The following is a 16,359-nucleotide window of genomic DNA, read 5'->3' on the forward strand; positions in this document are numbered from 1 at the left end:
ACCTAAACAATTATTTGTATCTATCGACTATTCATTTACAGCATGTTTAATTATTTACATAATAACACATCAACTTAAGCCATAAACAGAATTAGCATGTTGCCTTACCGTAAAATACAAATTAGAAGTTAAAAATATTTAAGAAATCTGTTTTAATATTTACACACGTTCAGTGAAAGTTATGGTTGCTCACATTACATGGACTCTGTATACTCAGCAAAATGGCATGATTGCTACAGTTGAGAATATCTGCCCTAACCAACATGGTGGGATTTAGTTATTTTTTTTCCTCCTCCTAGGAGGAATTTTTTTTTTCTTTTATCATTTTGTGTTTTCTTAAGACATTTTTCTTTTTAAATCACCAATGGACAATGTTATTTGTTTCCTTGAAAAAGAGAATAGACAAGCAATGTGAAAACTAGTTAATTTCTATGTTCTGAGGTACAGTACTATTGTAGTGTCAAACTGTGCAGTGGTTCATAAGAACTGTAGGCATTGATTTGCTGATAGAGAAATGCTCAGTACCCTGTATTACTTGTTTCAATACGTTGATTTGTCAGTTGCCAAATGAAAAATATTCATACACTGGTTTAATGAAGGAAATAAACATATTAGCTTATTCCTTTTGTTTTCCAACGTATGAATGCATATATATGTATGTATGTTTACATGGATCTATATATACACATATATACATGTAGATATGTTGTAGACCTGCTTGTTGGCTGCTTTTGTTATTGAGTATGACTTTACTCATCAAATTGGACAACAGTTACCTATAGAAAATGGAAATTTGTCTTAGTTGCCAATTTAATGTGGGTCTTGCTTAAAATAAACGTGACTCATTTCCCCATTATGCATTCCACTGAACTTTATGCATTGTGCTTTTGTAAGCTGACAGATTTTTTGTGTTCCTAATGCTAGAATGTAAAGTCTTTTGGTTCCTAAACCATTTTTATTATTATTATTTTTTTTCCACTTAGCACTGCTTTTGAAGAAATGAGAAAAGGTCTAGATGGCACTGCTTAAGTCTTTTCCCGTTATTGAATTGCAGTAGAAAGAATTGTAACATTCCTTATGCAAACACATGATTATGTTGCATGAGTTTTCAGTTCTGAAAATGCATTTCATACCTACTAGCAGTCATGTACAATATATATACAGATTGAGATCAAAGATTGCATTTAGACTGTGCATTTTAGAGTCAGAATTTGCCTATGAATTTCACAAAGATGAAAAACACCTTAATTGCTGGCTATCTGGCTATTTTATTACCAAAAGAAAAACTATACATATATATATAAACTGATAGTAATACCATATCAGAATTGCCAAAACATACTTTTGTGGTCCTTAAATTTAAACACTGGATGTCAAGCTGACTGGTCTTTTTGAAGACTTAAAGATCTAGCACCCCTCCCTGGCCCTCCCCCAATTTGGTGACTAAAATCCAATTCAAACACAATAAATATACACTTTAAGAATAAATTCTATATCTACTGTTATCTCTGGGCAGGATGAGGCAGTTTTTTCTACCTACATGGTTACTGAATGCCAATATATGGATTTCGCTCTAGGGCTTCTGTTTCAAGGTCCCATCTTCTCCTTTTCCCTAGATTTTTCTTATCTCTGCAGGCGGAAATGAATCCCTGGTCATATGCTTTTGAGGCTCATGTTGCAAAGCTGCTTCTGTCCACTTTGATCTAGATTTCTCTGTTGACTTCCCTGGACATCAAAATTTTGTTGTAACCATAAATGACAATATGAAGGATTTTTATGGCTTTTATGATAATTGCAATTAAGAGCCCACTTTTAGGTTGGAGCTCTGAGTTGTCTCTAGAAAAACCTTTCCAGAATGGCATTTTGGAGTTGTACACCTGAGTTATCAATATGCTCCTTCCTGATATATGCTACTCAAACTTTAAGCCCTAGTGACAAGGGGCAGGCACTTTTATTAGCGTGATGTCCCAAAATGATTGCCCAGGGGAAAGTGTGTCCCCGGAGAAACTTGAGGAATCTCTGCTCTGAGCCCAGGGGCAGCATGAAGGTTGGATTCTGCCCAAAGATCATACTCAGAGGTGTTCAAGTGTATAATCAAAAAAATAAGGGCCAGAGTTCCCTATGCTGGTGAAAAAAAATATCATCCCATTTGGGGGGGCAAATTCAGAAAGCTGGATGTTAAACCTTTTTTTTCTCTAATAGTGGGAATAGAAGGGCAGCAAGACTCCATCATATTTGAAGCTGCTGAATCATCAGGGAAAGAAAACATACATTTTATCCACAGGCAGATACTGGCCTTGGCTACTATGCACAATTAGGGATGTTACTCTGAAAAGAAGTGTTTATTTTTTAAATAGAAATAGCAAAGTCACCCTCCAAGAAAAAGTTCAGTCAAATCAAACTCTAAGGAAAAATGAGCAATTCACTATTTTCTCCAAGAAAGGCAAAATATGAACCGCACATTGACAGAATAAAATATATTAGCTTATTCTCTTGCCTGTCCAACATATGAATGCATATATCCAATTAGTATAGAAAGAAGCACAATGACATAATTTAAAAATTGAATAAAAACAGTACCTCGTGCCTGCCTGATTATGTTATATATTTTTCTACAGTATCAACTGAGGCTCATGACATTCACCATGTTAATGTTATTCTGTTTTCCATGACTTTTCCTATTTTCTTTGATTAGGCAGATTGCAACATACACAATGAAATCACCCTTAAAAAAATCAAACCCAGCAAAACTACAAAGTAACCCTACTTGTGCACATAATCTTTGAAGTACTGTTTGCTATGAAAGATACAAAGGTGAACTTCACTGCACATAAGGAAACATAGTTCTCTCAAAATCTCTCCAAAGCCTTACTTTGTCTGTCTCTTAAGAATATAATCAGAATTTCAGAAGCAAGAAAAGTTAGAAAAGACCATTAATCCTCTAAAGAAATAAACAAATCCTTCCTTTGAAATAACCTAAATTCAGAAATAAACTGTAGGAAAATGTTGTAGAGACAGCTGACACTGTCTGAGAAAAGCATCCTGTTTGCTAGCTCTGTCTGTGCTTTATATTCATATATTGGAATGACTCCCAGCGTAACCTAAGATGATTCTAATTCCACTATCTTTTCTATTTGGGGGGTGTCTTTTTATTAGATAAACTATAAAAACCTCTCTAGGTATGCTGTCAAAAGCTTGTGAGGTTGGAGGAAAAAAATCTCTCTCACTCTACCTTTCGCCACTGAACACAGTATGTGTGGACCAGATGCTACAAGGGGCTGTTAAGGGTCATGCTGCTCACTTGCTTTAATTTTGTTACAACAGCTGTTTCTGGATTTTCCACTCTGCTCTGGGTTATTAACTCTTAGTTTAACGACCTCGGAAATAGCCTCTTAGAAAAATTTCTTTGGCCCCCATGCATGAAAACGTTCAGAAGTCTCCCCTTCTCTAAATGTCAAAGTAGAATATGTTGGAGTTGATTCTTATGCTCAAGCAAACAGAGCCTGGCCAAACTGGTTTCCTGAGTCTCTGTCTTGACTCTCCCTATCCTGTTTGAACTACATGAGAACCTTCTACAATCCAGTGGGAATCAACTTCCCATGGCACCATTATCACCTTAATAAGACAGGCATAGACCATCTTCAGTTAGCATGTTTGCGTGGCACAGCAGACTGGATGCCAACCTTAGGAAGGAAGACGGGGAGTATCTGGGTACGACCGCTTCTCTGCGAAATGACTGATGACGCTATTGACCCTTCTAGAATATCTTCTAAATTACTGCCCTCCATATAGGCTGTGTACTAAGCAGAAAAAGTGGGACACTCAGACTCAGTTTTGCCAGCATGTGTACAAATCACTTGCATTTTAACTGGAAAACCACAGGGACCTTACTGTATTCATGACTTAGCAGAAGCAACCCAAATGGTATGAAATGGACCACAGGATAGGCCAGCAACTAAGGTATTTTAGCATCACTTTTGTCCTGGAGTGATGTGTTTTCCAAGTTCTACGTCAGGCTGTACAACTGGTTTGAGGAGGGATCTAGTCCTTGCTTCCCATGGGAGGCTATGTTTTAGTTCACATAGTAAAGCCAATAGACGATGTTGAAGAAGGAAAAAACCACTGGGAAGAATATGCGGGACCACCGATCTATGGCATTCACATCAGTCAAGTCGGGGATGGTGATTTTCAGTTGGGAGGCGCGTCTCCGCAGGCGGCTTTTCTTCTGTGCCACGTGCCGTTCCAGGGCATTTCGGCCAAAACTATGCCTGGGTAACCCGGCTTTCCGATACTGGATGCTGGAGGCATCGCAGGCCAGCATTGTGCTCCTGGGGTCTCCAAGTCCCAGCACAGCCTCGGAAGTGGCCATTTCATTTTTTATCTCAAGAGTGCTCAGTAATATGTTCTCATGGGGGTCCATCTGGAAAGGAGAAGAACCAAACAAGACTTTCAAAATAATAAGCCTTTAATGGTGATTATTACACAAGGCACTATGATATGTAGTTTAGAAATTTATCATAGTGGTTAAGAGAACTGGATTTGCAGTGACATGATCTAAATTTGAATTGTGGCTCTGCAACTATCACCTATGTGAGTTTCAGCTTCTTCATTTATTAAATGGTATAATAATCCAACCCTACAGGACGGCTGTAATGACGTAAAGGTATAATAGATTGTTGCGAGTATCATTTTCATGATTTCTACTTAGAGCACACAGATAAATGGAAAGCATGACACCCCCCTTTAAAGAATTTACAGTCTTAATTACAACTACCTAAAAAATTAAACTGAACTAGGTATGAAATAGCATTAGAGGATGAATTATTGAATTGTGCTCAAAATAGAAGACTAACTACAGATGAATTCATGATAAAACTAGAACTAAAAACAGTAGGTAAGGAGAGGTCTTCAAGATGGCAGAGGAGCAAGACATGCAGATCACCTTCCTCCCCACAAATACATCAGAAATACATCTATGCGTGGAACAACTCCTACAGAACACCTACTGAATGCTGGCAGAAGACCGCAGACTTCCCAAAAGGGTCTTTGTGCTCCAGCCGGGTGTCAGGACTGTGTCTCTGAGGTGGGAGAGCTGAGATCAGGACATTGGTCCACCAAAGACCTCCTGGCTCCACGTAATATCAAATGGCAAAAGCTCTCCCAGAGATCTCCATCTCAATACTAAGACCCAGATCCACTCAATGACCAGCAAGCTACAGTGCTGGACACCCTATGCCAAACACCTAGCAAGACAGGAACACAACCCCATCCATTAGCAGAGAGGCTGCCTAAAATCATAATAAGGTCAGAGACACCCCAAAACACATCACCGGATGCGGTCCTGCCCACCAGAAAGACAAGATCCAGCCTTATCCACCAGAACACAGGCACCAGTCTCCTCCACCAGGAAGCCTACACAACCCACTGAACCTACCTTAGATACCGGGGGCAGACACCAAAAACAACGGGAACTAAGAACCTGCAGCCTGTGAAAAGGAGACCCCAAACACAGTAAGATAAGCAAAATGAGAAGACAGAGAAACACACAGCAGATGAAGGAGTAAGGTAAAAACCCACCAGACCAAACAAATGAAGAGGAAATAGGCAGTCTACCTGAAAAAGAATTCAGAGTAATGATACTAAAGATGATCCAAAATCTTGGAAATAGACTGCAGAAAATACAAGAAACGTTTAACAAGGACCTAGAAGAAGTAAAGAGCAAATAAACAATGATGAACAACACAATACATGAAATTAAAAATTCTCTAGAAGGAATCAATAACAGAATAACTGAGGCAGAAGAACGGATAAGTGACCTGGAAGATAAAATAGTGGAAATAACTACTGCAGATCAGAATAAAGAAAAAAGAATGAAAAGAATTGAGGACAGTCTCAGAAACCACTGGGACAACATTAAACACACCAATATTCAAAATACAGGGGTCCTAGAGGACGAAGAGAAAAAGAAAGGGACTGAGAAAATATTTGAAGAGATTATAGTTGAAAACTTCCCTAATATGGGAAAAGAAATAGTTAATCCTGTCCAGGAAGCGCTGAGAGTCCTATTCCAGATAAATCCAAGGAGAAACATGCCAAGACACATATTAATCAAACTATCAGAAATTAAGTACAAAGAAAAAATATTAAAAGCAGCAAGGGAAAAACAACAAATAATATACAAGGGAATCCTCATGAGGTTAACAGCTGATCTTTCAGCAGAAACCCTACAAGCCAGAAGGGAGTGGCAGGACATATTTAAAGTGATGAAAGGGAAAAACCTACAACCAATACTACTCTACCCAGCAAGAATCTCCTTCGGATTTGACGGAGAAATTAAAACCTTTACAGACAAGCAAAAGCTAAGAGAATTCAGCACCACAAAACCAGCTTTACAACAAATGCTAAAGGAACTTCCCTAGACAGGAAACACAGGAGAAGGAAATATCTACAATAACAAACCCAAAACAATTAAGAAAATGGTAATAGGAACATACATATCAATAACTACCTTAAATGTAAATGGATTAAATGCTCCAACCAAAAGACATAGACTGGCTGAATGGATACAAAAACAACACCTGTATATATGCTGTCTACAAGAGACCCACTTCAGACCTAGGGACACATACAGACTGAAAGTGAGGGGATGGAAAAAGATATTCCACGCAAATGGAAATCAAAATAAAGCTGGAGTAGCAATTCTTGTATCAGACAAAATAGACTTTAAAATAAAGACTATTACAAGAGACAAAGAATGACACTACATAATGATCAAGGGATCAATCTAAGAAGAAGATATAACAATTGTAAATATTTATGCACCCAACATAGGAGCACCTCAATACATAGGCAAATGCGAACAGCCATAAAAGGGGAAATTGACAGTAACACATTCATAGAAGGGGACTTTAACACCCCACTTTCACCAATGCACACATCATCTAAAATTAAAATAAATAAGAAAACACAAGATTTAAATGATACATTAAACAAGATGGACTTAATTGATATTTATAGGACATTCCATACAAAAATAACAGAATCCACTTTCTTCTCAAGTGCTCATGGAACATTCTCCAGGATAGATCATATCATGGGTCACATATCAAGCCTTGGTAAATTTAAGAAAATTGAAATCGTATCAAGTATCTTTTCGACCACAACGCTATGAGACTAGATACCCATGAGAGAAAAAAATCAGTAAATATACAAACACATAAAAGCTAAACAATACACTACTAAATAACCAAGAGATCACTGAAGAACTCAAAGAGGAAATAAAAAAATACATAGAAACAAAAGACAATGAAAACACAAAAACCCCAAATCTATGGGATGCAGCAAAACCAGTTCAAAGAAGGAAGTTTATAGAAATACAATCCTACCTCAAGAAACAAGAAACATCTCAAATAAACAACCTAACCTTACACCTAAAGGTACAAGGGAAAGAACAAACAAAACCCAAAGTTAGTAGAAGGGAAGAAATCATAAAATCAGAGCAGAAATAAATGAAATAGAAACAAAGAAAACAATAGCAAAGATCAATAAAACTAAAAGCTGGTTCTTTGAGAAGACAAACAAAATTGATAAACCATTAGCCAGACTCATCAAGAAAAAGAGGGTGAGGACTCAAATCAACAAAATTAGAAATGAAAAAGGAGAAGTAACAACTGACACTGCAGAAATCCAAAGGATCATGAGAGATTACTACAAGCAACTATATTCCAATAAAATGGACAACCTGGAAGAAATGGACAAATTCTTAGAAAAGCACAACCTTCTGAGACTGAACCAGGAAGAAATAGAAAATAGAAACAGACGAATCACAAGCACTGAAATTGAGACTGTGACTAAAAATCTTCCAACAAATGGAAGCCCAGGACCAGATGGCTTCACAGTCGAATTCTATCAAACATTTAGAGAAGAGCTAACACCTATCCTTCTCAAACTCTTCGAAAAGATAGCAGAGGGAGAAACACTCCCAAACTCACTTTATGAGGCCACCATCACCCTGATACCAAAACAAGACAAAGATGTCACAAAGAAAGAAAACTACAGGCCAATATCACTGATGAACATCGATGTAAAAATCCTCAACAAAATACTAGCAAACAGAATCCCACAGCACATTAAAAGGATCATACACCATGATCAAGTGGGGTTTATCCCAGGAATGCAAGCATTCTTCAATATACACAAATCAAGCAATGATACACCATATTAACAAACTGAAGGAGAAAAACCATATGATCATCTCAATAAATGCAGAAAAAGCTTTTGACAAAATTCAACACCCATTTATGATAAAAACCCTCCAGAAAGTAGGCGTAAAAGGAACTTACCTCAACATAATAAAGGCCATATATGACAAACCTACAGCCAACATCATTCTTAATGGTGAAAAACTGAAACCATTTCCTGTAAGATCAGGAACAAGACAAGGTTGTTCACTCTTACAACTATTATTCGACATAGTTTTGGAAGTTTTAGCCACAGCAATCAGAGAAGATAAAGAAATAAAAGGAATCAAAATCGGAAAAGAAGAAGTAAAGGTGTCACTGTTTGTAGATGACATGATACTATACATAGAGAATCCAAAAGATGCTACTAGAAAACTACTACAGCTAATCAATGAACGTGGTAAAGTAGTAGGATACTACATTAATGCACAGAAATCTCTTGCATTCCTATACAGTAATGTTGAAAAATGAGAAAGAGAATTAAGGAAACACTCCCATTTACCATTGCAGCAAAAAGAATAAAATACCTAGGAATAAACCTACCTAAGGAGACAAAAGACCTATATGCAGAAAACTATATATTTCTGTATGCAGAAAACTATATAAGACACTGATGTAAGAAATGAAAGATGATACAAACAGATGGAGAGATATATCATGTTCTTGGATTGGAAGAATCAACGTTGTGAAAATGACTACACTACCCAAAGCAATCTACAGATTCAATGCAATCCCTATCAAACTACCAATGGCATTTTTCACAGAGCTAGAACAAAATATTTCACAATGTGTATGGAAACACAAAAGACTCCAAATAGCCAAAGCAATCTTGAGAAAGAAAAACGGAGGTGGAGGAATCAGGTTCCCGGACTTCAGACTATACTACAAAGCTACAGTCATCAAAACAGTATGGTACTGGCAGAAAAACAGAAATATAGATCAATGGAACCAGATAGAAAGCCCAGAGATAAACCCACACACATATGGTCACCTTATCCTTGATAAAAGAGGCGAGAATATACAATGGAGGAAAGACAGACTCTTCAAGTAGTGGCGCTAGGAAAACTGCACAGCTACAAGTAAAAGAATGAAATTAGAACAGTTCCTAACACCACATACAAAAATAAACTCAAAATGGATTAAAGACCTAAATGTAAGGGCAGACACTATAAAACTCTTAGAGAAAAACATAGGCAGAACACTCTATGACATACATCACAGCAAGAACCTTTTTGACCCACGTCCTAGAGAAATGGAAATAAAAACAAAAATAAACAAATGGGACCTAATGAAACTTAAAAGCTTTTGCACAGCAAACGAAACCATAAACAAGATGAAAAGACAACCCTCAGAATGGGAGAAAGTATTTGCAAATGAAGCAACTGACAAAGGATTAATCTCCAAAATTTACAAGCAGCTCATGCAGCTCAATATCAAGAAAACAAATAACCCAATCCAACAATGGGCAGAAGACCTAAATAGATAGTGCTCCAAAGAAGATATACAGATTGCCAACAAACATATGAAAGGATGCTCAAAGTCACCAATCATTAGAGAAATGCAAATCCAAACTATAATGAGGTATCACCTCACACCTGTCAGAATGGCCATCATCAAAAAATCTACAAACAATAAATGCTGGGGAGGGTGTGGAAAAAAGGGAACCCTCTTGCAGTGTTGCTGGGAATGTAGATTGATACAGCCACTAGGAGAACAGTATGGAGGTTCCTTAAAAAACTAAAAATAGAACTACCATATGACACAGCAATCCCACTACTGGGCATATATCCTGAGAAAACCATAATTCAAAAAGAGTCATGTACCACAATGTTCATTGCAGCTCTGTTTACAATAGCCAGGACATGGAAGCAATCTAAGTGTCCATCCACAGACGAATGGATAAGGAAGATGTGGCACATATATATACAATGGAATATTACTCAGCCATAATAAGAAACGAAATTGAGTTATTCGTAGAGTGCTGGATGGACCTAGAGTCTGTTATACAGAGTGAAGTAAGTGAGAAAGACAAAAAAAAAAATACTGTATGCTAACACATATATATGAATCTAAAAAAAAAAAAAAGTGGTTGTGAAGAACCTAGGGCCAGGACCGGAATAAAGACGCAGATGTACAGAATGGACTTGAGGACATGGGGAGGGGGAAGGGTAGGCTGTGACAAAGCGAGAGAGTGGCATGGACATATATACACTACCAAACGTAAAACAGATAGCTAGTGGGAAGCAGCCACATATCACAGAGAGACAGCTGGGTGCTTTGTGACCACCTAGAGGGGTGGGATAGGGAGGGTGGGAGGGAGACGCAAGAGGGAGGAGATATGGGGATATGTGTGTTGGTATAGGTGATTCACTTTATTATAAAGCAGAAACTAACACACCATTGTCAAGCAATTATACTCCAATAAAGATGTTAAAAGAAAGAAAAAGAAATAAATCTTTTATTCATTGCCAAGAAAAAGAAAAAAAAAGAAAAAGAAAAACCACAGGTAACATATATTAAGCACCTGATATACACGCCAGAAACATTTTTGTATAACTTCATTTAATTGATGTATCTTAATGCCCAGTTACAAGATGTCACCTTAAATTTGCAGTGTCATTGTAAATAGGGTAAAGGAAGAATTCTGAACAATAAAAATGCAGGCAACATGTGACTTGCCAAAATGCAACAGAATTCAGAACAACAAGGAACTTGAAAATAAGAGCTGAACAGACTGCGGGTGGTGGAGGGATGAAAGGGGTGAGGAATTGACTTGCAATGGAAGGGAAGCAGGCAGGACTTAAGAGTTAGCCCAGAGTTATCTACACTGAGTTGAATTCTGGGCCCAGGGAGTAGAATTAAGGTGGCTATGTAGATACAGTGACCCTTTTTTCTCTTGGATTATTTCTTCTTGGCAAAGCTAAAGTAAAGGATGAATACTGACATCATGAATCCCCCAAATTAAATGATTATGTAATGCTTTTTGTTCTGTAAGCAGGGAAGATTTTTGTGTCTTATTTTTAAGAGGCCTCCATCGCTCTGGATAATAAAACTTAACTGCAACAAGCTATTATTAACAATATAGTATATTTATTTTGGTGATGACTCAGAATGTATCTATTGCCAATAATTAAAAAAAATTTTTTTAAATCAATGTTTGTGTATTTTACTTTTTCTGTTTCCAGTTTTACTGAGAAATAATTGACATATATCACTGTATAATTTTAAGGCACACAGCATGATGGTTTGATTTACATATATTGTGAAATGATTACCATAATAGGTTAAGCTAACATCCATCTTCTCATGTAGATACAATACAAAGAAAAGAAAAAAAAAAGGAAAAAAATTTCTGATGAGAACTCTTAGGATTTACTCTCTTAACTTTCCTATGTATCATACAGCTGTGTTCACTATAGTCATCATGCTGTACAGTATATCCCTAGTAACTATTTATCTCATAACTAAAATTTGTACCTAGTGCCTGGAACCTAGCAGATGCTCAAGAAATAAATGCTGATTGAATGAAATTAATTTTGTGACACTTAATATCTCACTTAACGTCTTCATGCTTCAACCATACGATGGATTTAATTTGGCAACACCATTCTGAAGACTGGAACTGCATGGGACTACCCCTTGAGTTCCTTTTCTACTCTAAGGCTTCTGCCTCTATTCATACAGGTCTCTTGCTAGAGCAGCAGGCTCAGGCACCCGAGATCTGGAAACAACATTTCCAATGATACCCTGGACCACTTATATGGCAGATGCCCCATTTTTATGCACGAGAATGGAATTTAGTGAGTAGTATCTAGTAACTAAGACTAAGCATTTTACATACTGACCTTTCAGTTTCCCATTAGTCCTCTGGGATCAGCACAGATCTCATGCTCAGGAGATAAGGCACAGAGAGGTTAAGAAACTTAACACAAGTTCACCCAGTGAATAGGTGGCAGAGCAGGAACTGTAATCAGGTCTCTTTCACTGTGCCATGCTAAGGCACAGCCACAGCACCAAACCCCTAGAGCACTCTACAACTCATAAAAAGAAGACGGTCTCAGTGCATGGTAGGGGCAGTCACTTGGAGGCTTGCAAAATTTCCTTAATGAGGGGGTAGATAAAGAGTGTCTTGATTTAAATACATCACTAAAGATGAGAGCTCACGTAAAGTCCTGTTAACTATAACACTTGCAAGTAAGTAAACATCTGTGGTTTGAATGTCCATCAGCCCCACTAGCAAAAATTCTATTTAAGGAACCACCACTTTCCCCACTCTCAGTTTCTGTGCTTCAGGTGTGGCCATAGCCAATCAGAGCAATCCTGACACAGTGCTTGTTTCAGTGATGGATACATGCCCATTTCAGAACCAACGGCATGTCATGAGCCTTCAGATAGGCATACCGGAGTAAAGACTCTCAAACTTTTCCACTGGATTTGTACCTAGAAGTATGTGGCCCTGAATCTACTGAATCTGTTGAGATGCTTCAACTGTAAGAGGAGATCCTAACTTGAAAAGGAGCAAACATAAGGAGACATGGAGAATCCATGACCTGATGACACTGCGTCTGTATCTGAACATGCCTGACTTGCTGATGCTAAGCAAGATAATACATGTCTCTCTCTTCGAGTCTCAACTGAGACACAATTCATCCTGTTTATGGGTCTCAACAACCCTATTACATAGGCAGGGCAGGAAAGACATCAGAGACAGTTTCCACCTATAATAAGAATTTTTCACAACTCCAACTGAAATTAAGGAACTCTGCTAGAGTAATACAATCTTCAGTATGCAGAACAGTGCTGGGTTTCAATCCTTCTGGCTGGGACCAAAAGCATCTAGCAGCTGCTGGGTTTGGTGGCTAGCTGGTTAACTAGCTGCATTTTCCTTTTTCCCCCTTGTCTTTTTACTGCTCTCTTCCCTTCAAAGGATGTGAATGAACTGTGTTGGGAGCAAAGATCAAGGGTAAAAGCTTTGTATATGTGTTTCAACAGGCTCTTTTATATGTACCTCAAGTGGTAAAAGGGGAGAGCCTTTTAAATTTATTATGTTGAGCTTGTAATAGTAAATTATCTGTAGAGTTTATTTACTTTTAATCACCTTTATTGTTTAAATAAAATAAAAATAAATAAAAATAACTTTTATGCATGTGAAATTGAACAACTATTATCTTTCCTTCTTTCCCCTTTGAAATGTTTGTTTTTGGAAGGTGGTTGCTGATGTGAGGGTTTTTTTTGAAGGACGTACCTACTGCACCACTGCAGAATACGCTGTATTTCCATTTTACAGGTCAGGAAACCGAAGTTCAGAAAAATGAAGTGAGTTAATTAAGAGTAATGAAACAGTGTAATAGCTCCTGTCTGTTGATGATTATTTCAATGCAATAAGATTCCATGCTGCCTTCAGCATCTCCTAAAATTAGCCAAGGAAGCCTGACTCAGGTAGTGGTTTGGTGGGGGGAGAGTCTATTTCAGTGGCTCCCAAACTTTAATGTGCACCAGAGTTCCCTGGGAAGCCTTGTTAAGACACAGATCTCTGGGCCCCCTCCCAGAATTCCTCAGTTAGTAAGTCTGGGAGGCTCAGTAATCTGCATTTCTAAAAAGTTCCCAGGTGATGCTGGGCTAGGGTTCACATTTGGAAAACTACTGGTCTGTTGTACAGTAGGAGAAGGACATGACTAAATAAAGCAGCAGCAGAGGCCTTGAGGAACAATGAAAAAGCTGAAGTTCTGACCACCGTCCACACCATCAAGGTGAAAAGCAGTTTTCATAGAGAGAGAACACATGTAACTTCCATTTATCATTTACTAGAGACAGGCATTGTGTTAAAGTCTTTACACAACTGTAATATTTAATCTTTAAAGAATTTTTTAATTTTAATTTTTTCTACAATTTTGAAAGGTTACTTGCCATTTATAGTTATTCCAAAATATTAGCTATATTCCCTGTGTTGATACATCCTTGAGCCTATCTTATACCCAGTACTTCGTACCTTCCACTTCCCCATCCCTATGTTGCCCCTCCTCCCCCTCCCCTCTGGTAATCACTAGTTTGTTCTCTGTATCTGTGAGTCTGCTTCTTTTTTTGGTATATTCACCAGTTTGTTGTATTTTTAGTATTCCACATATAAGTGATAACATACAGTATTTGTCTTTCTCTGTCTGACTTATTTCACTTAGCATAATACCCTCCAAGTCCATCTATGTTGCTGCAAATGGCAAAATTTCATTCTTTTTTATGGCTGAGTAGTATTCCATTGTCTGTATATACCACATCTTCTTTATCCATTCATTTCTTGATGGACACTTAGGTTGTTTCCATATCTTGGCTATTGTAAATAATGCTGTTATGAACACTGGGGTGGCATTTATCTTTTCAAATTAGAGTTTTTTGGGGTTTTTTTGGATATATATCTATATCTATATCTATATCTATATCTATATCTATATCTATATCTATCTATCTCCAGGAGTGGAATTGCTAGGTTGTAATGTTTAATCTTGACAATAACATATGAGGAAATTATTATTATTAATAGTCTCATTTTAAAAATAAGGAGATTGAGAATTAAGGATAGTTAGTGATCTGCCCAGAGCTGCAGTTAATAAGTAGTACAGCTGGCATTTAATCTGTTTGTTCCATGGTTCCTGCTCCTAAGGATGAAATGATACAATTGCATATCTTGACACTTTCTTCAATTATAAGTTCTTTCTTGGAATGCCTTCTCAGTATCAGGCTGTACTTAGGTGATGAAATTTCAGAAAATGGAAGGAATAGCAACTGTCACATGAATTTAGCTAATCTGTTTTAAAAATAAGTCTCTATCCCACCCTTTCCAGACTTGCCCAAGTGGCCTTCCTAATTGCCTTTCTCTTCACTTGTCTTGTAGAGACACAGGAGAAACCACTAAACTGTCCCTTTTTTTGGTAAGAACATTAACAAGAGATGGTTCCTCTTTAACTTATCAGAAAGAGCATGGAGCAATCTCTAGTGCCCTGGAAAACATAACAAAATACTGATCAATATTTTTTGTCTTGTAATTTTCACCTATTTAAACACCCATGAGATTATTGTTGACAGTAATTAAAACGAGAGAGAAGGAAACCAAAAATACATGAAGGGAAACAGATGAAGGGGAGAGACTAATGAATAAATTGTCATTCTCTGTAGATAAATTGCCTTTGCAAGAAGCTTGCTGCAGGCCTTGCTTTTGTCTAAGGGTCTACACTACTGGCTTTCTACAGTTGACTTTTAACTCACAAGTGTCCATTCCCGACAAGGGTTTTTGGAGAGGCCCTACTAAGCAGGCCAATGCCAATAAAAGAAAGTCCTCTGTTCCCCGTTCAACAATCTGTTGTTGAAATTATGCTTTACCTGGAATTACTGTGCTTATCAATCAAGAATGAAATGCTGAAATTTGGGGAAACAGACTGATTTATTTGCACCAGCATTCTGAACCTTCCACAAATGATCCTCTGCGAAGGAGGGCAGTTTTCACATAGATTGTTCAGCTGTTCTGTTAGGTAGTGGGATGGATTCCTTTTCCAGACTGACCCATGCACTGATGGTTCTAACAGTGGCAACTTCATGCTAAACATTTGGATTAAGAGGTTTTCTTTTCCTTCTTCCCATTCCCATCCCAACATCTTTCTCCAAAAAGAAAAGAAACACATTTGGTTAACCGAGTTCCACTTTGCTTAAAAGATACTGCATTAAACAATGAAGCGTGGACCTTATTTTTATATAATAAATAGCTAATTCCAGGACTGATTTCAGGTTTGCTGCTTCTTTTCATGAAACTTTTTCAGTGATAGGTATATGTTCTGGAGAGATGTCCTTGTCCTATTGTCTTATATAGAGAAACAAATCGCATCCGTCAGTGACCCAGCAGCATCACACGCTTATCTTGGGAAGGGACAACAGGGCTATTTTAAATCCCAGTTCACCACTCATATCATCCAGAGAAGAGTGAGAAATTGCAAAAAAATCCAAGAAATTCTCACTCTGCAATTTTCAATTACTGTGACTAGTGTGTGGGTAGGAGACCTTGTTTTATTGCCCATGAAATGACACTGTGCCCTGAGTAACTTTAAATGTTAAGGCAATGAACTGTTAACCATCT

The 16,359-nt window shown here is 37.6% G+C and overlaps 1 protein-coding gene across 2 annotated transcripts in view; it reads right to left on the minus strand.

Moving 5' to 3' along the window:
* Window positions 1-4,072: 4,072 nt before the first annotated feature.
* GABRB2 (gamma-aminobutyric acid type A receptor subunit beta2) overlaps window positions 4,073-16,359 on the minus strand; it is a gene marked incomplete at both ends in the record, with an annotated part of 293,074 nt that continues 280,787 nt past the window's right edge. For both annotated transcript variants that reach the window (XM_082652408.1, XM_082652407.1), the window contains one exon: window positions 4,073-4,420. In XM_082652408.1, the coding sequence (XP_082508534.1) occupies window positions 4,073-4,420 (348 nt within the window). The remainder of the gene's footprint in view (window positions 4,421-16,359) is intronic.

Source organism: Grampus griseus, assembly GCF_964374135.1.
Source record: "Grampus griseus genome assembly, chromosome: 3".
NCBI lineage: Eukaryota > Metazoa > Chordata > Mammalia > Artiodactyla > Delphinidae > Grampus > Grampus griseus.